Source organism: Sebastes fasciatus, chromosome 18, assembly GCF_043250625.1.
Source record: "Sebastes fasciatus isolate fSebFas1 chromosome 18, fSebFas1.pri, whole genome shotgun sequence".
Classification (NCBI taxonomy): domain Eukaryota; kingdom Metazoa; phylum Chordata; class Actinopteri; order Perciformes; family Sebastidae; genus Sebastes; species Sebastes fasciatus.
The window spans coordinates 20552558-20577752 of record NC_133812.1 but is presented as its reverse complement, the minus strand read 5'-3'; the positions used below and the strand labels follow the sequence as shown (position 1 = coordinate 20577752).

General features: G+C 40.0%; 1 protein-coding gene across 9 annotated transcripts in view; it reads left to right on the top strand.

Moving 5' to 3' along the window:
• The window catches only part of fam184ab (family with sequence similarity 184 member Ab), a 179289-nt gene that overhangs the window by 130153 nt on the left and 23941 nt on the right, over positions 1 to 25195 (top strand). For all 9 annotated transcript variants that reach the window (XM_074614722.1, XM_074614727.1, XM_074614725.1 and 6 more), the window contains 5 exons: positions 1536 to 1686; positions 4577 to 4789; positions 12426 to 12579; positions 14594 to 14721; positions 24366 to 24550. In XM_074614722.1, the coding sequence (XP_074470823.1) occupies positions 1536 to 1686; positions 4577 to 4789; positions 12426 to 12579; positions 14594 to 14721; positions 24366 to 24550 (831 nt within the window). The remainder of the gene's footprint in view (positions 1 to 1535; positions 1687 to 4576; positions 4790 to 12425; positions 12580 to 14593; positions 14722 to 24365; positions 24551 to 25195) is intronic.

Genomic DNA, 25195 nt, shown 5'->3' with positions numbered 1-25195 from the left:
TCTTGCTGGTTTCTCCAATGTGACCTACCCAAGCTTTAAGTCCATAATCACACGCACAAATGCACACCTTAGATGAGCATGTGTGCCTTATATCTCACAGCGCAGACTACAGACAATTATCCCTCATTTTATCAGGATATTTCTTCCATCTCTGACAGTTTGTTCATCCACTCCTTCCTTCCTTTACCTCTCTCCATCTGCCCTCATCTCTCTTCCTGCCCGGTAGATGCTATAGAACAACGCTTATTAGGAAAGACCAGAGCTCTCTTTGAAGCCCAAGGCCGTGTGCGCGCGTGTGAGTAAGCTCATGCCTGCATCGGCTGTAACTGTGTGCTTTATACAGAACGAGAACATGAATGATGACACGTGCTGCATGATGAACGTGACTCTCTGGTACTGTATGTGACTGCACCGCTCTGTGTGTGTGCGTGCACATTTTTCTGTGTGTGTGCGTGTGTGTGTGAGAGCCTGCCTTCAGTCTGACACTTTCTGGCTCTCAAAGTGCCAAAAAAACGCGTTTGCCTCGATACTTCATTTAACAGCTGCCATTTCAACTCCCACACAGCTATTACATTGACAGCACACTCACATACACACACACACACACACACACACCGAGCCATACAAAAAGCTGTTAGCAGCAGTGCTAAAGAGGTCTGCTGCTGATGGTCGCTCAATAGATGGTCTGATAGAGGTCTGATAAACGACCAGTTATTGTTCCCTTGAAGTGAATGTGGAGCACTCTGAAGCACCTTTACCTCTGTTGCAAAGTTAGTTTGAGTCCCTTCTTTCACCAGATGTTGTTGTTGTGCTTGTGAGCCATAATGAAAAGTCATGTCAATAAAAACGAGTACAAAAAGTGCCTAAAAGGATTTTTGGAAGACTAGCTTGTTGACTATAAATCACATTTTCATATTTTACCAAAGCATACCATCATTTTTTAAGTAGATTTCTTGTTTTCCAGGAAGCCAGTAGTTTCAATTCATACCATTGTTGTATAAAAATCCACTTGCAGAGACTTGAAATTTACTCAAAATACATAATCTGTCAGGTTTTACCATCATTTTATGGTAGTTCAGTCACAAGCAACGACTTGGTGCTGCAGCAGAGTTTGCATCACGCGTAGTTAGATGGACCATACATTAAAGATGCACTAAGATTTTTTTTGTATTGATAATAAACCAAGTGACTATGAGTCATGTAAAAAGAGTTACACATAGTAACGAACCCACAGAGAATTATCACCCGACTCTTTAGTCCACCTCAGCTCTACAGAGTGTTTTAGCTCATTGTTTTGGCTTTACGGTCCGCAACTTCACTGTGTCGGTTCACTCTCATAGCGTCGTTTTTGACAATCCAAGTGTAACGGCACTGACCTTTGCTTTCTTTCCCTGTGGCTTTTTGGAAACTTTGCAATCCTCAGTCAGAACTGATGCTGGTTTTGTTGCAGGTTTAGTGAATCATATTGGGATCACAGCATTGGCCAAGTTCCTGAAACATAAATACGAGCGTCTGTGTGTCTTGTTGTGTTGTAGGCAGGAGTGTAAGAAGCTACGGGAGGAGCTGAGAGAGGACCACGAGGAGGACAAGGCCTCAGCGCTGAGTCAGCTGGCACAAAGCAAGGAGCAGGAAATGAGCAGCGCCAGGGAGAGCTGGCAGAGGAAAGTGGAGGACCTGCTGGAACAGGTACGACTAGCGCCAATGGATCTGCATACATGTGCAGTACAGTATTTGCATGTGTGTTGACCGGCCTCCTTCCTTTAAATTACAAAAAGAATTGGCATAGCATAATAATCTGAATCTGTAAAATAACTAATATCAAATAAATCTAGTCAGTAAAAAGTACAATATGTCCCTCTGAATTGTAGTGGGTGTAAAGTATTATAAAATGGAAATACTCAAGTAAATGTACTTAGTGACATTCCACCACTGAATATTAACTTCAGGTCGCCTCATTTACTGTTTAAAGATGGTTTTAATGTTCAACCTGAGCTGTGAATACCGGATGCCTGCAGCATGTAGTCGAACGGCTGTAATTATACCAGCAGCAATAAAATCAATATGGAGGAAGAGAGAGGATGAGAGAGGATGAGAGAGGATGAGAGAGGATGAGAGAGGCAATAAGAGCAACTGCATCCCTCTGAAGCTCATGTTGCCTCCTATAAAGACCTGCTGTCTGTGCCAGGCTGACTTATATCTTCCTCTCAGTGGTGGACAAACTCACTCACACATTCATTATTAGATGCTGCGGCGAATCCACCGGAGCAGGCGGCTGCTGCTAATGACCGTCCGGTAATGTTAATGTAGCGTGACTAAGCTCTCCTGTGGTCATCGGCGTACACACAGACACACAGTGTCAGTGGATTTATTTATGTTCATCCCCGCATGCCGTGCTGCTGCTGGTAGTCGTCGTGCTGTCCATCAGCTCCCACCCAGTGATTAATGTGTCCGCTTCACGCCTCGCCAATCAGCGGAACCATATTTATTTACTCTGATGTCAAATCAGACCGACGCTCAACGACTTGATGGATTCACACCGACAGAGAAGATGCTGTTCGGAAAATCAGATGATGTTTTCTAATGATCTGTATTTTAACAGAATATTATCTCTATGCCAGCGATGCGTGGGCAGATATAACTTTTTACAAAATGTGATTTGACTTTTGCTCACACACAAGCTGCTTCACAGTATGTTTACAGAAAGTGAAACGCTATATGTAAATATTAGTGTCGTTGTAATTGGCAGTTTATGTGATGAAGTAAGTGGGTGAATGTGTGCACTGGTAGCAATACATGAAGCACCTCTGTACCTCTAGCTAGGAAACTAATATCAGCATATCAACTACCTTCATAAGGGTCAACGGCGAGTTAAAGCTGCACTAATAAGTCCTCTTTATTAACACATTGTGTAATGCATAAGGTGTTGTTAGTGACGTGGGTAGAAATGACAGACATTTAGCTACTATCTGGTGAAATAGAGAAGCATTTAGCAGCTTAAGAGATCTGCAGGTTGCTGACATGTTCACTGTAACAACTCCAGGTGATAATAAGCCAGTGTTGTTGTTTCATCCACTGAAAGAGACTATAGTTGCCTCACCCTCCAAACCCAAACGTACAGCGTATATAACCATATGCTTATGTTAATAAAGCGTTCCAACCTTATTACCCAGCGTATGACTCACATCTCTTAGTCATAATCTAATTTCCAAATATAGGACGCCGCTATTGAGACCGAGCTGCTCTTTTTGGTTCACTGAGAACATTTTGTCTTTGTGTGTAGCAATCCCACGTACCATGATCTCCAAAAGGTGATGAATTTATTCATTCCAGCTATAAATTAATTATTTAGGGTCCAGCTGGTCTCACCTGTCAGTTCGCTCCGAGGGAGTTCATCAGTTGGTAAAGCAGACAAGGTTATCGTCCCCGGGCGAGAGTATCTTTGCATCCTGCCAACAACTGTTGCTGTTTCTAGACATGAGTGGACGTGTTGGATCTTCACTCGGCGGCTGGTTGACCTTCCAGCAACAAGTTCTCATCCCAACTCGTCACATACCGTCGCTTGGCGTCTCTTTATTTTTGGCATAAAAATCACTATAGTTACCCTTGGCGACACTTTAGGACTATGCAACAAACCCACTATAATTAGGTTTAGAAAAGAACTATGTACGTTTGTACAGTGAAAATCACATTGAACGTTGTGAACACGGGACACCAATGAACAGCTGATTGTAACGTGAGGCACGGGACAGCAGTCTCCTGGATGAAAGCCTTGTGTTTGTTTGACCATCCATCTCCCCTCCCGCCCGCCCGGTGTGTCTCTTTTTGCTCTTTAATCTACTTCGCCACACTCCCGGTGCATTTTCTCGGAGCGTTTACTGTTACCACGGATGGGTTTACATTATAGTTAATGGAACGCCCGGTGCGTTTCATACTACCGCTCAAGGGGGCCTTGTGCGGCGGTACTGAACGCCGATGGCCGTGACAAAGCCTCGATAGTTAACGTCCTGGGAATGAGAACGGGCTGCACCTCATAGGATGCAGTCCTTTATAATCTAAAGTTTCCTATTGGCATTCTTTATCAAATTACCTTTATTTGGCATGAAGTTGAATACAGAGTTGCTGAAGTAGATTGTACAAGGTTGTACTTTTATCTCTACTTTTAGTCTAGACAGACTAATTTGGTGCATCATGCTACTTCCTCCGAACAATGAATTCTAGTGCTACACCATTAGCCAGAGTTCATTACGTCCTGCAGTGAACTGCAAATAATTTATTCACAAAAAGTAAGAAACTTTATTGCTCGAAGCTTTGAAGAATTACAAACATCTTAATATGGCAACCTTTGTTTAAGCCTAATTGATTGCCACCCCCTCTTTGCCCTTCTCCGTTATTCTGCTGCTCCCCAGAGACAGCCGAAACTCCCTTCTACTTCTCGCTCTTCCTGCACCATCCGCTCACTTTCCTTTTAATAGGAATAATGAATATATGTATGCGGAGGTGTAGAAGCAGCGGCTTGTTCAACAGTAAGGGTCTCCCTCCCGGTGTAACATTTATGATTTCGTCTGTTCCTCTCCAGATCTCCCTGTTGAAGCAGAGCCTGGAGATGCAGCTGTCCCAGTCGCAGTCGTCGCTGCAGCAGCTGCAGCACCAGTTCAGCCAAGAGAGGGAGCACCTGAGAATGCAGCTGGACGAGCTGCAGACGGAGCACCAGCGGCGACAGCAGCGTCTGCAGGAGGTGCATTGCTGCTCCATGCAGGACATGGAGCACGCCCGGAAGAGGGACCTGAAGGTAGGTGGTGGTGGTGGCCAACATTTATATACAGAAAAGCTGCACTGTTTACATCCGTGTTTGCTAGCTAGCAGCCTTCTTCTTCCCTGGATTTAGCTGGCACATTTAGCGGATGTTTCTTGGCATGTAATCAGTGCAATAGTATGGAACAAGTCAGCATGAATGTGTATTTCATGCTTGTCAGTGCACCTGTGCATCCTCGTGCATGTGTTATTAGAGCACGAGATACAAACACAACAGGGACCCAGTCTTCATACTGCCTCTAATGGTCAAAAGTAGAACCCAGTCAAGGCAGATACCAATAATGATATTTGTGAGTCTAAATCTGATAATGGCCAATATATTGGCCAGTATATACATAGTATAGGCAAAATGTTTTTTTAAACACATCAAGGGAGCGTAAAAAACTTTTTTGCGCTACTGAGAAAGTTTTATTAAATTTTACCATACAGCTTTTGCGCATAAACATATGTGAATGGAAACACGGCTATTGTGGTGCACAGCTCAGACAGACATGCAGTGGTGGATAACCTCAAAACTCAGCACCATGGACAGCTACTGCATGCAGACTCAGGCTAAATCAGCACCACAGACAGAGATCTGCAGTTTAACCAGCAACATGTATCCTGGAACTTACTGTATATTTAATAACAACACCTCCCTTATCCCCTCAGTGTAGATTAGTTACCTCAATATATCATTCTCAAATACATGTTGATCTAATATGACTAGAACCAAAATGTCCCTTATAAATTCAAAAGAAAATTCCACTAATTTGTGAGAGAAATGTCTTTATTCTTTGATTTTTGGGTTGCTGGGGGGAAAAAAATTAATGATTCTTGACAATGACTGATATATTTGACTTCAGGACATCTCTGACTACATACAGACACAAAATCAACATTTTTACCGTATTAATTTAGAGATATTCACAAGTAAAAAGCCCATATTTGTACCTTGAGGGCAGCTACATTTCTGAATGCCTCCTGTGCTATAAAAACACATTTCTCCATAATTCCTGACAATGACAGATGTATTTGACTTCAGGACATCTCTGACTACATACTGTACATGCTGAAAACCAAACATTCGTACTGTATCAATTTCCAAAGTCCTTAGAAGCGTATGATTCAACTTTTTCTCATGGTCTAGTGTTAAAAAAGTTAACAAAAATTGCAGTAAATCATAACATCGAATCGCAATACTTACGAATCGCAATACCTATCAAATCGGCACCCAAGTATTTTGATAGTATCGAATCAGGAGATGAGAATATCGTCTCAGCCTTACTAATGATATGCAAACAATTATGAGCTGCAGCATTTATGTCATCTTGTCTGCCAGTTATAGGCGCTGTTCAGAAGAAGCCATCCATGACATTTATATCCAATAGAGCGTCGTCAGAGTCAAGGTTAGACTGGCAGTGAGTCATCACTGTCATTACTCGCTCTCACTGACAGCAGACAGCTTCTATATCAAGTAGCGATGCTGACAGCTCTGAGTTTTCCTCTTTATAATGTCAAAATATGCACGCGCAAACCAACGTACACACTCCTCAAGGTGCCAAGAAAATGTTCTTCAACGCTAATCCGTCCATTTCACAGTCAAGGTCGATTTGGATCAGCTATACATCACAATCCCAAATCCCCTTTTTCGACTTGGACGCTGTAATTGTATTAATGCTTTAGGCAGAATGGAGGTCAGGAAACAGTGTCCTTATGATGTGTTTTTGGCAACTCCTGGAGTACAAATGTGTATGAGGACGAGTGTGTGTGTGTGTGTGTGGGGGGGGGGGAATAATATCACCTCTGAGTCAAACAGCATTTGTGAAATCGGCAGTCTTCATTATTTTCCTGTAAACCAAACTGACTGCTGTAACAAACATTCTCCTCCTTGTTATCTTCCTCTCCTCCTCCACTTGTCTCTTCGCTGATGCAAACACATACACTAGCTGGTCGTCCCTCAATATAGCCACACTATTGGCCATCTTTCCTGTCTTTCTTCTGACACAGACTTAGTTAATAAGCAGGGGAATAAAGTGTTAAACGCTTTACAGAGGGCTTTTATGGTGGCGGGGTGTTTATATTTCTGTCAGCGGTGCAGGCAGAGAAAACTCAATTATCCAGAGTGGAGGCATTAGACAGATGATTTGTGTGTGCGTGTGTGTGTGTATGGGAGGTACATTCAGATATTCTGGCGTTATCTGTTCGCGCACAGTTACATCCAGGGAGTAATAAAGTTGTTACAAATCCCCGCTACACAAACACATTCACATAACCTAATTTAGCTCGCCGACTTCTCGCTACCAAAACGCTACAAATAGAAGCAGCGAGTGTGCACGGAGCAAATGACAGCTTATTGATTCGCTTATCATCTTTTGTCTCACTTATCTTCAAACTCTTGCTCACTTTCTTTTTTTTTGCCGGCACACTTTCTCAGAGGGAGAATTGTTTAATTCATATCAAGAGCAAAATAACGCCAAAGTCAAACTTTTTCACTTTCCTGTGAAATATCTTGACATCTGTTTGATGGATTGGCACTTTAATTTGTTACAGACATTCATCCTGATGACTTTTGCGATCCTGACTTTTCCTTTTTTGCGCCATTATCAGGTCAGAATTTTAATTTGTCTGATAGTTTATGACCAAATACCTGCAAATCAAATGACTTTCCCATCAGCCTCAGCTAAAGTGCTAATTAGCAGATGTCAGCATACTAACATGCTACGATGGAAAACATTCTACTTGATGAAAAATCAGCATGTTAAACATTTTCGTTGTGTCCATATAAGCATTTAGCTGATGTTAGCAGATTCACAGAGCCTCTACTATGGCTGTAGACTATTAGTTTAGTTAAATCTGTACTACATCTTTATGAGGTAATAAAACCTCAATATTTATGGCTGAATTCTATAAATCGGTCATTAATATTGTTGAAATCTTGAGCACTACTTGTCAAGCCAGAACTTAGCTATCATCTCTTTTTTTCGTATCTGAATGTTAAAGCCCACATTAAAAAAAAGCATCACTCATATCCCCACTCTCTGGAATCCAGCCAGTGTGCAGTCATTTCTCACGGTCAGATCCTCAAAAGGTTATATAGGCCTTTATCTCTAACAGGCTCCGCTAGTGGGATGCTCTCTGTTCTGGTCTGCCAGAGAGAGCTTTGAATCAACGGAGGATAATGCAGCAGCTTGAGAGTGCTGACTAAGACCAGAGGAAGCTGTTACACCTGTTTCAGAGTGGATGTGTTGGCTGCAGGTTATTTGAGGCATTAAGATTCTGCTCTTCTTGGGGTTTAAATCACCTGAATACATAACAGACACACACTTCTAAGCTGCATCTCTTTTAGACGCCTCACTTCCTCCAGCTCCGGGTCTTTGCGTTGTCCTCGGGGTCAGGATTAAGACCTGTGTTGAAGCGGCTGGATCAGTCTGCCAGAGCACCCCGAGGGCCACAGTCTCACTTCATGTCTCTGTGTGTTTATCCCCCCCGTCTCTCTCGCTCCAGTTCATCAGTATCACCCTCCCTTTTTTTTGCTTAGTTAAATGGATACACCACCAGCAAAGTAACAAATATTGACCGTCCAGTAATGGAATGAAGATTGAACCGCCAGGCCTCCACACACACACAAACAGCACAGAGAGGAGGCGAATGTGAGCAATACAGTCAATTTGTAATTATAAGGCTCACTGCGATTAGGAGTAATTAATGTCCTCCCTTTAATTAAAGGAATAAAAAGGTATGGTTTTTACTGACCCACGGCACAAAAGGAACAATAATCAATACCAATGAAGAAGAGAGATTAGTGGCTTTTAAAAAAGCCACTTCCTCATACTGTGATAAAAACCTCCCACTGGGGATGCAACACACATCTACTTGTGTTTTTTAGGAACTGAGGATAAGCTATAAGTCCTCTCAGCGTCTTTAACTTCTGTTAATGTGTTTCTGAATAAAACAGAATATGTGATCAGGGTATCATTACGATAGATTTAAAGGAGACATATTATGCTCATTTTCATGTTCATACTTGTATTTTGGGTTTCTACTAGAACGTGTTTACATGCTTTAATGTTCAGGTCGACTCCTTTATATCTTTACATATAGTTGTTTGCTGCTATATTAATGATCTGGATATCATATAGAGCAACTTTTAAACATTTAAAAACAAAAATGACAGACTCTGATATGGTATTTAACAAGTGATAACTGAACAGGATTACAACTTGGAAAATATATTTTTTTATATTTTACTGTGACTTTAAGCATACATTAGTATTGGCATAATGTCATATTAATGGTGAAATCCTGCTGTCATATTTACAGTAAACAAGTGGGATCTTATCTTTGAACTCATACATCATTAAATAGTTTGTTTCACAGACAAACATGCTGTAAGATTATAAAGCAAACGTATTAACACTAACTTCAGAAACCATGCAGATCCAAAACACATACTATTAAGAAATACAACATTAAAGTAATGTTATAACAAAATGTGCTGCAAACTGCCAAAACGAATGCCACAACGGGAAACATGCAACACAACACACTGCCTATGAAGTCGATGGAAAGGTAAAGAAGGGTGGAGCACACAATTTGGTGAGGAAATGAGGGATAGGTATATATTTAGTGTAGTGGGGAGCTGATTATGAGGGTTTGGAAGCAGGTGCACAGGTGGATGTGGAGGTCAGGTGGTGCTGAGTGGGAGGAAACACTAGGGACTACTGCAGGACAGGGAGAGTTAGTGACTGGCAGACTGACAATAGAGAGAGATGATAGCCTTGTTGTAATACTCGGTGGAATCAGTTTTAGCAGATACACAACTAAATACAGCGTGAACAACATTATTATCCACCCGGCTCACAAAGATCTCGTCTTTAATGAACTGAAACACTTTTGTTCTAAGTGTTACCATAAAAACAGCATGAGTACCGCGTCAGATGCTAAGACTCCCAGACTGCCGTCCGCCAACTCAGAGCGAGGTTCATTTGAATATTCAAGGCTCTCTCCGTTCCATGAATCATTTCCCAGAAGCATTACATATTGGTGAATTAAAATGCCGCAGATGTTGCCGTCAACCTCCTATGAATATCATTTTAGATGATCCTTGTTGATGGGTTCTAGTTATAATTCGCAGAATGTCATTTTAATATTTTACTGACAAAGAAAATGGATCTACGATGATGTGCTTTAAGGGCTTTGTGTAATAATGAAAATGAGATCTCGGCTGATAGATATAGCTGCTGTGTTTTTCTCCTTTGATATTCAACATTTCCTTCTTTTAATAAACCAGTCTGCAGATGTATGTATGACTTGTTATTAGAATTAAATTGTATTTAAATCATTTATCTGGATATTATTTTAGACACAAGTAGTTCTAGGGTGCAAAGTTGGAAAATATTTATTTGAGGAAGTGGGAATAGAGGACAATTTGAAGACACCATGCATAAACTGGCTGCTGATGGTCAGATGTAATGTTGGTCTCATTCATTCTCTGCCAACAAGCCGGCTGACAGCCGACTTTGTCAGATTGATGAGCTCAGTGTAATAAGCCACTTGACACAACAAACGTCTGTCGAGTTGACAGAAGCATCGATAGTGAAAGTGTTTCCCAAAAAGTGAAACCATATTTCCTATAAACACACAAAATGTGGCTCCTCACACATCAACAACAGCTCCTTCTGCCAGAGCAAACGTCCGACTGCCAGCAGTGTAATGTTAGGAGGCCTGTGCTCAGTGTGTGTGTGTTGTGGCAGCCCTCCAGTCAGCAGTGTTAATGCCTGATGCTAATACTGTGTATATTAGTGCTTGTCCCTTTTCTTTGCTAATATTTCTAATATGTTTGTTAAATTCTTGTAATCAGCCGTGATCAACAACAGCTGGATGAAACTAACTGAAAATAATTGAATTAATCGCCTAATTTAAAAAGAATTCAGTTAACATAAAAGAAGAAATATGTTTTGTTTGACTAAAAAAACTCTTGTTTCCTTCACAAATAGAATTATTAATGAACATGTGTACACAGAAAACTTCTGTCTGGACTCTTCTGTCTTTTCGGAAACTTTAAGTTCATAATGGTGATTGACACCCGTCCATAATCAACACATTCTCACCAACAACACGTCAAATACTATCGCTTGGTCAGTGGCCCTACACTTCAAACTGTGACGCTCTAGGTACCACTCTAGCGTCAGGTTTGGACATGTCAGGGACGGCGTGTCAATATAATATTCATTTTCATTCATTACATGTTAATTTGATAGGGAAAAATACATATACATAGAGAATTGCACAACAATTTTCCAATGCACAATTCACGGCATTTATAGTTACCTCTAATTTCAAATGACCGTCCCTAGAAGGGCCTTTAAAATAACAAATATAAAGTACCTATTTAAAGCCCGGTGTGTCTCATAAACACACTAAAAGGTGCCTCCATACGCCAGTATCAGACGCCGGGGGGCACTGACCAAGCTGCAGTATTTGGCGCATTGGAAATGAGAACGGGTTGCCGTAATAGTAATACACCTAATCATCATGTCTTTTATTAATACAGCCCCTTCTAGTTCTACTGTACCAACACCTTTAGTCACCAAACTAACAGAAATCTGCTGGGATATCAAACATTTGTTTTCTCACTCTGCAATCCCAATATACTTTTTGATTAATTCTCAGTAAAGAATCACAAAACGCGGTTAGTCTCCACATGTTGCATGTGTCGTAATTTTGAAGCCACTGCCTCTGTCTGTCAAATGAATATTTTTAGAAAATAAGATCAATATCAATTTCACCAGGAATACCTTATGTGTCTACAGCCATCATTATACTCAGTGTAGCTGAGGAAATTCTATTGAACTAAATATCCGTTTTAGAAAAGTAAAGTTTCAGTCAAGGCCGTTCTGAACAGGAATCCATTGAAATTGCCAGTAAACCTTTTCAGGATTTTTTTATTTTCTGAGACGCAACATAAAAGGTGACCTTACCTCTATTTTTCTCCAAAACTGTACCTGTAGAAAAAGAGTGAATTACGATATTACAATGCATTTTGACAGTGAGGTGACTTTACCTTGTTTATTCTCAAAAACTCTACAGTAGAGTGACTTTCAATTAATTTTCCTCACAGTTGAGGTCATTCTGCACAGGAATCCATTAAAACTGTCAGCTAACCTTTTTAAGTTTCTGAGGCTTCAAGTATGAGGGATAATTGTCTGTTTTTCAATGCATTTTGACACAAGAGGTGATCTTATCTTATCTCTCAGAAACTGTAGAAACAGACCTTTGTTTCAGTGCAGTTTTGGTCAGTGTGAAGACGATTGGCCAGTTTCTTCTAGAGGATTTATAATGATGCTAAAATACTTCCCTCTCTCTCTCCCTGCCTCACTTTTCCATTTCCATTATTATATCTCTCTTACTTTTCTCTCCCGCTCCATCATCTCCTCCTACATCTGAAACTTTTCATCCACAAATTTTCCTCTTTCTCTCCCTCTCTTCACTCCTTTTCTCCCGCTTCCTTTTCCTCGATTCCCTCCCACTCTCCCTTCTATTCTCTTTTTTCTTTTCTGTTATCCTCTCTCAACCTCTCCTGATCCCCCACCACCACCCCCTTTGCCTCCACCCTCTCATCTCTCCATCAGGAGTTGGAGGAGCGTCTCCGCCATCATCACCATGCAGAGCTGCAGTCTCTCAGAGAGGCTCACCGCCAGAGCATCGAGACGCTCAAACAGCAGTCAGAACAAGAGCTGCAAACACTCCGATTTGAACTGGAGGACGAGGGCAAAGCCATGCTGGGTAAGGGCTTAGAGAGTGTGTGTGCGTGTGCGTGTGTTTGTGTGTTTGTGTGTGGGTGCATGCATTGAAAAGATTCACCCTCCCATAACCTTTTGGCACATTTTTTTATTCAACAAAATGACTTGAGAAGCACAGATTTGGGGTTTGTGGTCACAGTGTGCACTGGTTTTACTGTGGAAACTGAGGTCATACTGAGAGAAAATAGTGAAAAGTAAAACCTCTGTCCTTTCATGTAGTAAATAAGGATATAAGACCGTTACTTTGAAATGTACAAGTACACATTTTTCTCTCCAAATGCAGTTGGAACTCCAGAAAGAACAGTTTTATATGGTTCGAATAATACAAAACATTCACAACAAGAGGCAGCATAATGCCCTGTAATGGTAACAAGTTATGAGCAGCAGCGTCTTTCCACTAGTCTGAAAGAAAACATGTTATGGAAGCAAAATAGCCCAAAGTCCTAAAATTGACCATTGCATGAAAGACGATGTTTTTGCCTGGGGTGTTATTATAATTACCGATGCATTATCCCTTTTGAGGCGAAGCTCTGTATATTAGTTATCTATCATGATCACTTTGTACCAGGCTGCAAGGCAGCGCCCTCGATTAATATATATATACCTGCTTCAGGCAAGGAGAGTGACGAGAGTATGGACAACTATACACCTGCAGTGTGGTTACAGGAAATGGTGATGAAGCTATGTGGTCGGAGGGAAATAAAATTAATTCAGGGAAATATGGTACACTTTTATGCATTTCTTGGGAAATGATCAGGCTAAAATTAATGAGTGAAATTGATCTACAAACAAACAAACACCTATAAAAAATAAAATGGTAAAATAAAAAACACCTTATTAATATATTATTATTGTTATTATTATTATTATTATTATTATTATTATTATAATAATAATAATAATGTTTTATTTTTATTTCATTTATTAATATTATTATTTTATATTTTTACCTGACTATTTGATGTTGATGTTGAGGGTGTCAGTGTGACGGTATGTTCTTTCGATATAAAAAAAACCAATTTTATTTATTTACATTTATTTTACCAGGAAGTCCCACTGAGATCAAAATCTCTTTTGCACGAGAGACCGGGCCAAGGTAGCAGTCATACAAAATCACAACACAATAAAATACAACAACATGATATACAATAAATCACAATAAATATAATATAATGTTTTTTATAAATAGTATTGATCATGCATTAATGTGTACATCACTTTGATGTTACAGCTGTGTGTGTTTTTGTATACAGTATAATGAGATGTAGGAACAACAGTTAAAACAATGAGAACATCAGCAGAAAGTCTAAGATAGACCAACTGGAAAGTGCAGAAAAATCTCAGTCTTAGCAAGTTTCCTGTTCGAACACACACCAGTGCTGTGCTGTGATAAATGGTCTTCCATTAACCTTCATGTCGTGGTCCTGACACTGGAGAGCTGCTCCCATCTATCTCTCACTTCCCACATCCTGACATCCTCTTATTACCTTTTTCTCTTTATCTCTCTCCCTCTCTTACTTCCTTTCATCCTCTCCCTTTGTGTGAATGTGTGCGTATATACACACGGGTGCTCAGGTGTAAGTGAATATGTGTTTCTATATTTTCATAATTTAAAAACTGCAGTGGTCAGCTTTCACTGCTGTATTTCTTTGTTCTGACATTATGAATGTCTTATATTTAAGTAGAAAGCTAATAACGGTATGTGTAGCCTCTCTCTCTAAACCATTAGACCGTTTGCAAAGAAAGTTGTTCATTGGCGTAAGGATTAAAGGCCACTTGGGTAAAGGCAGCCGAAGCACTCTGCTTTATGTGCAAACTAAAAAAAAGAATTTATTTATTTATTTAGTTATAAAGATGCCTCTGCCTCTAATGAGCACTTTTTTTGCAAGCAGACTAAAGGTTGGAGCAAGCGTTTTTCAAAAAGCTTTAAAAGTCTGAAACTCTTTCTCATGTGTACAAAAATGAAACATGGCCTTTGCTTCCATTTCCCCCATCAGCCTCTCTGCGATCAGAGTTGAACCACATCCACGCGTCAGCCATCGAACACCTGAGACAAACCCACCAACAGGAGTCAGCTGCTGCCAAGCTGGAGCTGGAGAAAACACTGGAGAACAACCGGATACAGGTAGGAAACCAGGAGACCCACAATTGACCAGTTTTTGTAATCTTTAGGGTGTGCAGGGGGTCTTTTATAGATTTACTTCTAAATTTAACCATTTTTTACCACTAGAGAATTGATAAAAATGATCAATAATCTCTCCAAAATACCACATTAAGACACCAAGACCTTGAGGAACACAATAGAAAAAGCCATGCTGTGATTTGGAATCAAAAACTTTAGACATTTTGGAGATTTTTGCAAGAATTGCACTTTTCGCCGATTGGATGGCGAGCACTTCTGTTGTGGAAATTGCTCAGACACTCCCTTATTGTCAATATAGCTAGGAAAGCCATCCATCCTCTGAATGCTCTAGGTCTCTAGTTTGTGGCTGTAACGTTTCATGAGGCTGTGATTATCCTAGAGGTCACCACAGGTCATTTTATATAGTGAGGTCAAATTTTAAAAAATGGGTTTTCTATTCAATCTAGCTCTAAAGCTGAACCTGCTACAGCCTCTGAAAGGCAGTAAAGTCAGTCGGTTCTCAGGGGGTTAATGAATATAAATCCGAAATTTACAGCTGCACACATAAAACCTCATGTCTTTAGAGTTAATTATAATACTCTGTCTATATCCGTCTTTATGCTTTTGTTGACACACTGCATGGAAACAAAGCTACTGTGATGAATGACTCTCTAGTCCAGTATAAGATTGTGTAATTAAAATACATCCACACCTCTAAATAGGCATTCAGGACCTCTCTTTCACACTATTACTATCGCTACTAACACATTCACCCACAGTCTCCAACGATGCTGTTCTAGTGAGAAACGCATGAAGAGAAATCTGTAGTAATGCACACTTCAAGGGATAGTTTGGGTGTTTTGATGTGGGGTTGTATGAGGTACTCATCCATAGTCAGTGTATTACCTACAGGGGAACTGAAGCCATTACATTGCTCTCTTCAAAGCCACCAGACTCCATTGACAAAAACAGTAATTTTACCTCACAGAACATGGGAGTTGCTGATAGGAAAAATAGTTTAGGTGTTTAGATTTTTCAGTTTCTTTTTTATTTGTATTTAATATTTACCTGTGTCGGCTGTCACACAGAAATTAGATAGCCAGGATGCCTCAAATCCCACCTGCTGCAAGCTCACACACACACACACACACACACACACACAGATACACACAGATACACACACCCCGGCAGGCTACCCTCTTACCGTCTCTTGTAAATCTTACTAATTACCCCAAACACCATGAGTCCCTCTCTCATCGCCGTTGTGATACAGATGTTCTAGCAGAGAAGCACAGCTGGTGGTCTTCAATACCCCCCCCCTCTCCACCATCAGTCGCTCTCATCTTTAGTTGCCACGGCAATAGGGAGTCAATAAAGGCTAATAGTGGAGTGTTACAGTCTGAACTGCCTGTCAGTCATACGGCTGCAGGAAATTGAGTGGAAACAGTTCAGATTTCAGTCGCTGCTGCAGCACTAAAGCTTCTTTCTGATCCACAAGTAGATTCACATTGGTTATTTTGTTTTAGTTAATACACTGTAGTATTGAACTGTCTACACAGATACAAATAGTGGAAACCTGTGATGGAAGTGGTCATTTTTACATAATATAAATTCTGTAAGCAACATGATTATCTGAGTAATGATCTATAAAAAGTCCCTATTTCTGTTCCCTATGTGTGTATTGGAATAACTCAAGAAAAGATGCAATAGGCTGACTGTCTATATTTAAACCAAATGAGCTTTAATTTCTAGAGCTGGCTTCTGAAAAAAAAAAAATTGTTTCCCATGCAAACGCATCACAAATCACCCAACTTAAATGTACTACAAGGAACTTTTAACTGGTTATGAAACAGTCTCAATTTAATACTGATGCCTCTATATGACCTATATAAGAAAACGAGACCATCGGCGAGAAGATCGGCTTTTTCTTAATAGTTATTCTTAATGCTGCTCGTTATCGGTGCCTCCGGCAGAAACCAGTCCACCGCAGAATGGGTTAGCTAGAGGGAAAAGAGGCATGGGAGAACCAGAACCAGGACTGCCTGGGGCAGACTGTCAGACCCTGCTACAGTATAATGAGAGGTTTTCTAAAGGGACTCTGGTGCTCGGAAACACTACCACTTTTGTCCACAGGGACCGCCAAAATCAACACAAAATGAAAGTTCCTTGTAGTAGCTTTAACAATTCAGTTCAAGCTCTGGTACTTTTCCTTCTTTTTTTAAGACTACTTTTTGGGCATTTGTAGCTTTATTTGACAGGATATAGAAGAGAATCAGGCATACAATATGAGGGCTGAGAGAAAGATAGGGGACGATATGCAACAAAGGATTTAAATTAGGAACACTGCAGTTATATTATGTGTCTCAGGAAGGATAGGTCACTGTTTGGCCACCCTCATTTAAAAGTGAGTTTATCCTTTCTGTCCTTCCACCATCTGCTTATATCTCCCTTTGTGCTTTAAAATAATCCTGCAGATTTCACGGCACAAACTTTAACCCACCAAGTAGATTTCCTTTTTGGGTAAAATGCTGCATTTACAGCGTTTAGATTCAGAGACTCCGAGAGTTTGTGTTTACATTAATTCCTTGTTTACCATGCCGGAGCTCTAATGGCGCATAAACTGAAACTTCCTGAGTTGAGTCATCGGAGTGGAAGAGCTCAGCGGCAGACAGTCGTCACGCTGTGTTAAATAATGTTTTTATACCTCCAATTACTTAACAGACGGGGAGGAAGAGGCTGATGAAGTACAGGGTCTGTGTGCGTGTGCGTGTGCGTGTGCGTGTGCGTGTGCGTGTGCGTGTGCGTGTGTGTGTGTGTACACATCGTCATCTGTCCCTGGAGATATTTCACTTGTTTGATCTCACAGAGCCGTCTGATCAGTTTTCACATCATCAGCATGTCTTGACATCCAGTATCTATTCTGTTCTATTTCCACGATATTGTTCTATTTTTGATGTAGTTCTTAGTGTTTTTGACAAAGTGCTTCTTTATCTCTGAACTTGAAATATGTTTTATCAATACAGTATAAGTAAAGTATCTTAGAAGTGCTGTCATTTTCTCTTACAGCTCTTTTGTCCCAGTCCAATATTTTAATATTTCACATTGTCATTCTTATCCTCTCTTCTCTCTCTTTTTTTTGCATTAAATGTGCAGCTGTGATTTGGATCCAGCTGTTTATTAATTTGCAGACCTGATAGTTGCTAAGATACTTTACTAATCTCCAGTAACTTTAAAGCCTCTCAAGGGCAAAGATTTGGTTTCAGAATGAAATTAGTTATTGTGCTTTCCGTAGTATAACAAGCAAAATAGAAATATAGATGTAATGTAAACCTCTGTGTTGTTAACGCACAGACCCTTCATAAAATCATGTTTCAGAGATAATTTATGATAGATGAAGTTGTTTTTGCATCTTTACCGTCGACTGTATTTAAGAAGTGGACATAGTCACCGTGTCGTCACCCCATTGGTTTGTGGACTGGCGTTTTTGACCGTCACAATTTTGGCTTTTTGCAACCAGAAGTGACACGAGAGGGTGGAGCTAATACAACCAAATGCTGAATAAGACATTTTTAGGCGACAAAAATGTTACAATTACCTTTCATGTACTGAAAACACACTGTGAAAGGGTTAAAGTTGTGGGACGAAAACACAGACAACTCCCAGACCGGACAACGCCGTGGTAGCGACCTGTCAATCACAAGGTAGCCACGCCCTAAAGCATACCCTGCTTTATGGTCTATTTGACTCTAAATGGGACCATAATTTACTAAATGAACATCATGCTGTATTGAAGAAGACTTGAAACTAGCAATTGAGACCATAAACTCATGTTTACAATGTTTACTGAGGTAATAAATCAAGTTTCTCATAGACATCTATACAATCAGACTTCTTTTTGCAACCAGAGGAGTCGCCCCCTGCTGGCTAGTAGAAAGAATGCAAGTTTAAGGCACTTCAGCATTGGCTTCACTTTTCAGACCCGGAGGTTGGCCACTGATCTTTACTGATTTCATTCATGCTCAATTCTAGCGTTTTTTGGAGAATATTCACTGTTAATTAAGATAATTATTTCTTTACGTGAAGTATTGCAGAGGAGGTGGAAGTGCTCATGTCAGCCCTGAGTGGTGTCTGCTGTCTGCCTCTCAGGCTGCATACAGCCTCAACAACCTCCAATAATAAGGTAGAGTGGACTGTAAGTAGCTTGAGAGGCGAAACCCAGGGCAAGTCCCACCCACTTCAACTTCAGCTAGCGAGGAGAGCACATAGAAAAGAAATACAGAAATGTTTCTTGTGAAATAATTGAAACTGCTCTAACTTTGGCAGAAAATAGTGTTTTCAAGTAGGACTCCATAAGATTTAAATTGGATCCAATTCAAGACGGATGATTATTCAGTGTGTCACAGTAGATCTGTTCTACTGTTAACAGACTGTGGATGTTATTTAGACAGTGCAACATTACAATTGTTCATTGAAACTAATGATAAACACAATCGCAATATAAAAACAGGTTCACATTACTGGTATTCTATAAAGAACCAGTTAATTATATGACATACTATCTGTTCCTGCAGGATGGATGATACCAGCCAAGTAATGTCCACCCGTCATCTTTAATACATTTTTCCATTTTTAGTAAGATTCAGGAGAGTCGGCCAGCTAATGTCCTCACCTGATAAATATTTAAATAACTTATTTATGTTTCAAAGACTTGAAAATGAGAATAGAGAGGGTGGCTGGCAAAACAGCAAGTATGGTGCATATAGAGTGGAGGGAAAGTGAGATTAGAAAGAGAGATGACAGAGTGACAGACACAGTGTGAGAGATTCAGTAAAGCTCCAAACCAGTCCGGTCGTCTGCAAGGAATGTGAACATTGAATAGATATATCTGCTGCATGGATGTCACGATACCAGAAATGTATTAGTCAATACTAATACCAGTGAAATTCCACAATTCTTGATACCAATTTGATACCACGGTAAAAAACATGAAATCCCATGTACTTCAACAGACACTCCTTTATTACCGTTTGCATACTGGGTTTTGTGAATTCATTATTAATATCTGATGATCCGCCTTAAGTGTCTCACCAAAAACTACATTTTTACAAGATTACATGTGAACACATTATGATAACGTTATAATTTACCTTCGCCAAATACAAATTTTTGACTGAATAGAGCTTGAACGCATCATGATGTAACTCAATGGAACCTCTGTTAACGTTAGCTGTTAGGTCTGTTATTTAGCCAAGCAGGACTGTGCTGCCCCACCGGCTGCTAACAGGTAACGTTAACTAGCTCTCCTCCTGTCGATTTCAACGGATTTGTTGTTCACAATGGAGCATTATCAAGGACATTTTTTATCATTCCCGGGATGACAGAACGCCGTTAGTCTCGAGCCTTACGGTATCTGTGGTACTGTAGAAAAATTAGTACCGTCATATTTCAGAATTTTGGCATCGACTTGGTACCGAAGTATCGGCTCTTGTGACATTCTTATCTGCTGTAATTTGATTAGATTATCTTTTAAAAAAGTCCCTATGCAACACATACTTCAAATCATCCTGAATGCCCTGAAATACATTTTCTGTCCTCTTTGTTCCTTTCTTTTATTCTGCCATCGTTTTTCCTCCCCTTCCCATTTGCTTGTGTTTTTTGTCTTTGTGCCTCCTCTCATCCCCTCATGACGCCAGGAGTTTGATGAGATGGAGAGAAATGAGTAAATGAGTCATTAAAGATTAATCTGCCCTGTCCCCATTGTGTTTAATTGCATCGCTAGGCTTATGGACAGCAAAAAATCAGCCAATGACATTAAATTGATTAAGATGTTGACGGAGACTCAGATAGAGACCGACAGTGAGACAGGAGGTTGTGACCATGATGCTATTATACAAGATTATGGCTTTTGGATATATGAACACAGCACAAATTGTTATGTAGGCAAGTGAAATTAGATTTTTGCAGAATGGGGAATCATAAGTGGACAATAACTTGACAATAGTTAATCTGATTGTGGTGGAGTTAAGTGGCCCTCTACTGGGAGTCTTCAGATCACATCTTTGCCTCTTCATTCAACTCTTTAATCATAATGATCAATTTTGGCAAACGAGACCCACTCTGCTCCCCATCATCAGGTGGATTTTAATACTTAACTTGGCAGCTTTGCATGTTGATGGCTGGTAGATCCTAATGACAAGGTAAAGCTGTTTTGAACTTTTGAAATCCTATAAAGTGATTTCATCTTGTGCAGCAAAAATAATCTTATTTGTACTTTAACGTACAATGCCAAAGGTTTTTCCTAGAGACTGGGCTTCGAATTCAGACCGAGACATAGACACAAAAACAACTCTTATTTTTAGTGTCAGTGTTTTGGTGAAGGGGCCTGACAGATTCAGATCCGTTGTCATGATTCCATCTTTCTTTGCACTTTTTGGGTTTGACATTTTCATTCGTCATCTCATGTGTGAAGTAATGGTATCATAAAGCAAAAGGTTGGACCGTCTGTGGCCCCGAGCCCACTGGTTCCTGCTGAAGACATTAAAAAAACAGTCACACATGCATAGTTTAATTTTTCAAAAATGCTCTGTAATTTCCTAAAACAGCTGGGCGCTGTAGATTTTATGAAACATTACCCAAACAGGAGTAAATGGTGTTTTTGTCGGGGACTATTTTCAGCCGGGGATTAATACACATTTGGTGCTCTGGTGCCCATGTTCATCATAATTAAGAAACATGTCACCCAGTGCAACAGTGTGGCTCACTGTTTTTAATCGTTTTTGAACAACGATGGAGCTCTATGGCACTCAGGAATAAGATATATATATATATCAGGCTAAAATGATATCCTTGTTAGAGGGATCAATTCATTGTTGTTGTTTTGTTTTTTTTATGGGATTTGACAATAAGAAAAATCTTGAATATTGTCAGCCTTATCCTTTAAACTAGATGGATTATTATATTCATACTCACAACATCCATTTTGAATGTTATCAGTCGATTGAATGGGCGTTATCAGCGGTTATCACTACCATTGTAATGCTTCAGACGGGCCAAACTGCACCTACTGTGACATGTTATGAAAGTGAAAGTTAACGTTGTGGATTGAAAGAAAATAAATTTAGGTTTAAGCAACAAAACTACTTGGTTATAGGTTTAGGAACAGATTGTGGTTTGGGTTAAAATAAGTACTACGTAAGAACAGCGATCTCCTAGGTGAAAGTCTGTTGTTTGTTTGACCCATCCATCGCCCCCGACTGCCACCCCAAGCGGACTTTGTCGCTCTTTTTACCATCTCACCTGCTCCCGTCATAATTACTATGGCCACTCTTGTATTCATATCGGTAATCAACCGTATAAATAGCAGATAACAGCCTTCTGAAGACACTAGTAGGTGTAGCAGGTGAGGCTGATAACAGCTGATAACGCCCATTCAATCGGCTGATAACATCTGAAGCGGGTGCTCACAGTCCAGTACTGCAACAAACAACAAAAAAACTTTAAACTTTAATATTTTAAACTAAGTTTTAGAAGTAGTGAGTCACTTATTTAAGTGACACTCTTATCAGGCAGGTTACGTGTTGTCTTCATGTGTTTGAATGAACCTACGCGTTGTTCTCTCCCACCCTGTTGAGAAAATCACTTGTTAATTTTCTCACTTTGAAATCACATCTAACATAAGCCAGATCTTGTGTCACTGTGGAGCTCAGAAGAAAAGAACAGCTCTGCAGGGGGGTCGTGAGTAATTTGGGTAGTTGGTTTACATAGACGTCATTCAGGGATTCTGGAGAACACTTCTAATTCATAACCGAGTGATTCAGACGAACACCTGCATTCGTGCTGATGTTGATTGAAATTTGGTTTTCGGCATATTTGGGAAGGAATTAAATCTATTTCACAGTTTGACATGTGAGCCGGTACTTTCTTGCTTTACAGTATACATTTTTATACCAACACTGCAACACTACCTCTTTAAAAAATAATAACCGGCACATATCACTAATCCTTTTATAAATCAAAGGTCTAAGAGATGTCATAGCACTGTTCTGTCTAAGCCTTTTCTAAAGTGGCCCTTGAGTAATAAAGTCAAGTGCAATACTTATTGTGATTCATATAGGAACCATTCATTGTAACAGCAAGAGCGGCAGAGTCTACACATGGGTATTTATGATTACAATTTATGGTTGGACAGTGAATGGTAATGAATATTACCATTCACTGTCAGTTCATTAATTTACACTCATTGTCAGTTTACCAGCATTTAACAGCCAGTCTGGAACTTTGACTCGCTCATTAATCATCTCATGTAATTACTGTATGGGCTCAGTTTGTGCTGTCAATGACAAACAGTAGATCCCTGAGTAAACGCGTTTCAAACACTCTGCCCGAGAACTGTTTTAGTTTTAGTTCCAGTTTATTACCTCCACCAAGGAGGTCGGTTTGGTTTGTGTGTCTGTTTGTCAGCAGGATTACGGAAAAACTGCTGGCCCGATTTTCATGAAACTTGGTGGAAAGATGTAGCGCGGGCCAAGGAAGAACCCATTAAATTGTGGAGCAGATCTGAATCACGTGGCGGATACACGCATTATTGTTCACTGTCGTTAACATTGAGAGATAGGGCATATGGCCTTGGTGGAGGTCTGCGCTCTCAGAGTGCCCTTCTAGTTTGTATTATCTCACAATACAAGTAGCGACAATAGTCAAAATCCGACCAATATACTGAGTGGCCAGCTTATTCTGTACTGTACATCCAGAGCCCTTATGGTGCCTGAGGCGAAATTTGGATTTGGAATCAGTTTTACTACGACAAGAGTTAGTTAGAAAAGTGTATTTCTTTCTTTCTTTATTTATCTGTTAATTTGTTACCCCAATGCTGAAAATGAGGAAGGTCCACCAGCGCCCCCTTCAGAAGGTGGTGCCCTAGGCAACCGCCTATATGGCCTATACCTTAAGCCAGCCATGACTATACACCCATTGTAATTAAACACAACAGACTTGCTCTAAATCCTATGTTTTTGGATATATTATCATATTTGGCTTTTGTTCAAACTGTTTCAGAAAGATGTTGATTCATCTTTACAAGTCATGTGAAGGCTTCTTTTGTCCACCCACATTTACATAAACATAGCATTTCACATAAAATATAATACAGTACATTTACCAAGAAACCAAAACTATTTGGACTATCCTGCACGTTGTGTGTACAATGTCACAAAGACAGTCGTATTCACTATCCATCGTCTCATTTGTTTAGTTTATTGGCTTGGCAGTTTTTACCTCATTAAAATGGGTAAAGGTTAAAAAAGTTTTGGTTTAAAAGGTTTAATATTACTCACAATGCCTCACAATTGTATAAAAGCTGTACACAGGTGTTGTCTTGTTATTTCAATCATCACAGGTCAATAATAAACTGAATGCTGACAGCAAAAATAAGTTAGTGTTACTATGATATGATAAGACATGCATTGCCTCTCAGTTTATGTCAAAGTGTGCTCTCAACTGATGGTTAAAAAATAAATTGCTAAGTCCTTGAATTTTTGTTCAAGGAGTCCAGAAGTAATTAAAACTCATTAGTGGGTAAATAACACTGTGGGACATCAATTCTTTAAACCAAGAAAATGAACATTGATTTTTTTTTGTTTCCTTCCTAGGAGCGTGAGCTGCTGGGCCGGATCACTGAGCTGCAGGAGGAGGTCTCCAGGAGGAAGAACCACATCGCTCAGCTGGACCACCAGATCCACACACTCAACGAGAACATCAGCACTCTGACTAAAGAGCTGGAGCTCAAGGGCAAGGAGGTGCTCAAGATCCGCAGCGAAGCCAATCAGCAGATCAGGTATGACGACTGAAACACAACACATTACATACTGAAATGATGGTTCACACTTCAGCCAGTGAAGATATTTTGATGATAGACTACATAGTACCACATTAATTTTGTGTTACATTATGTCAAGGTTAAGTTATTGCAGTTGAAAGCACAGATTAATCTGAATAACCCTGACAGTGTGGTGCATTCATGTGCCATTATTTATATTGGAAAAGTGACTTCTAACACTTCATATCCTTTTAAAAAGCCAGTAGCTGCCAAACTGACATCATCCTTTTTATATGTCTGATACAAGAATCGTCCTCATATCTGAGTGTCAGATTTAGTTTCTGAAATATTCATGGTCACACAGTAGTACTAGACCAGTGTGTTCACAATGCAGTTCATCTTGATACGCTGTAACCTGGCAACCAACCTGCTGAATATCTTTCCCATGAATTCAGAGTGGTGGTCCTTGAGATCCTTATTTTTTTTGTGTCTTTGCCTGCATTTTTGGCAATAATAACTTAAGAAGGCTAGGCTAATATTGTAGACATTGTAGCTCAATACAGCCTTGAATCGTTTGTCATCTAAAATGTATGTGATATTGATTCTGGACCCCAACAACACAGCAAGATGACTACATTCGTGCTTACTGTACCTCCAGTCTTT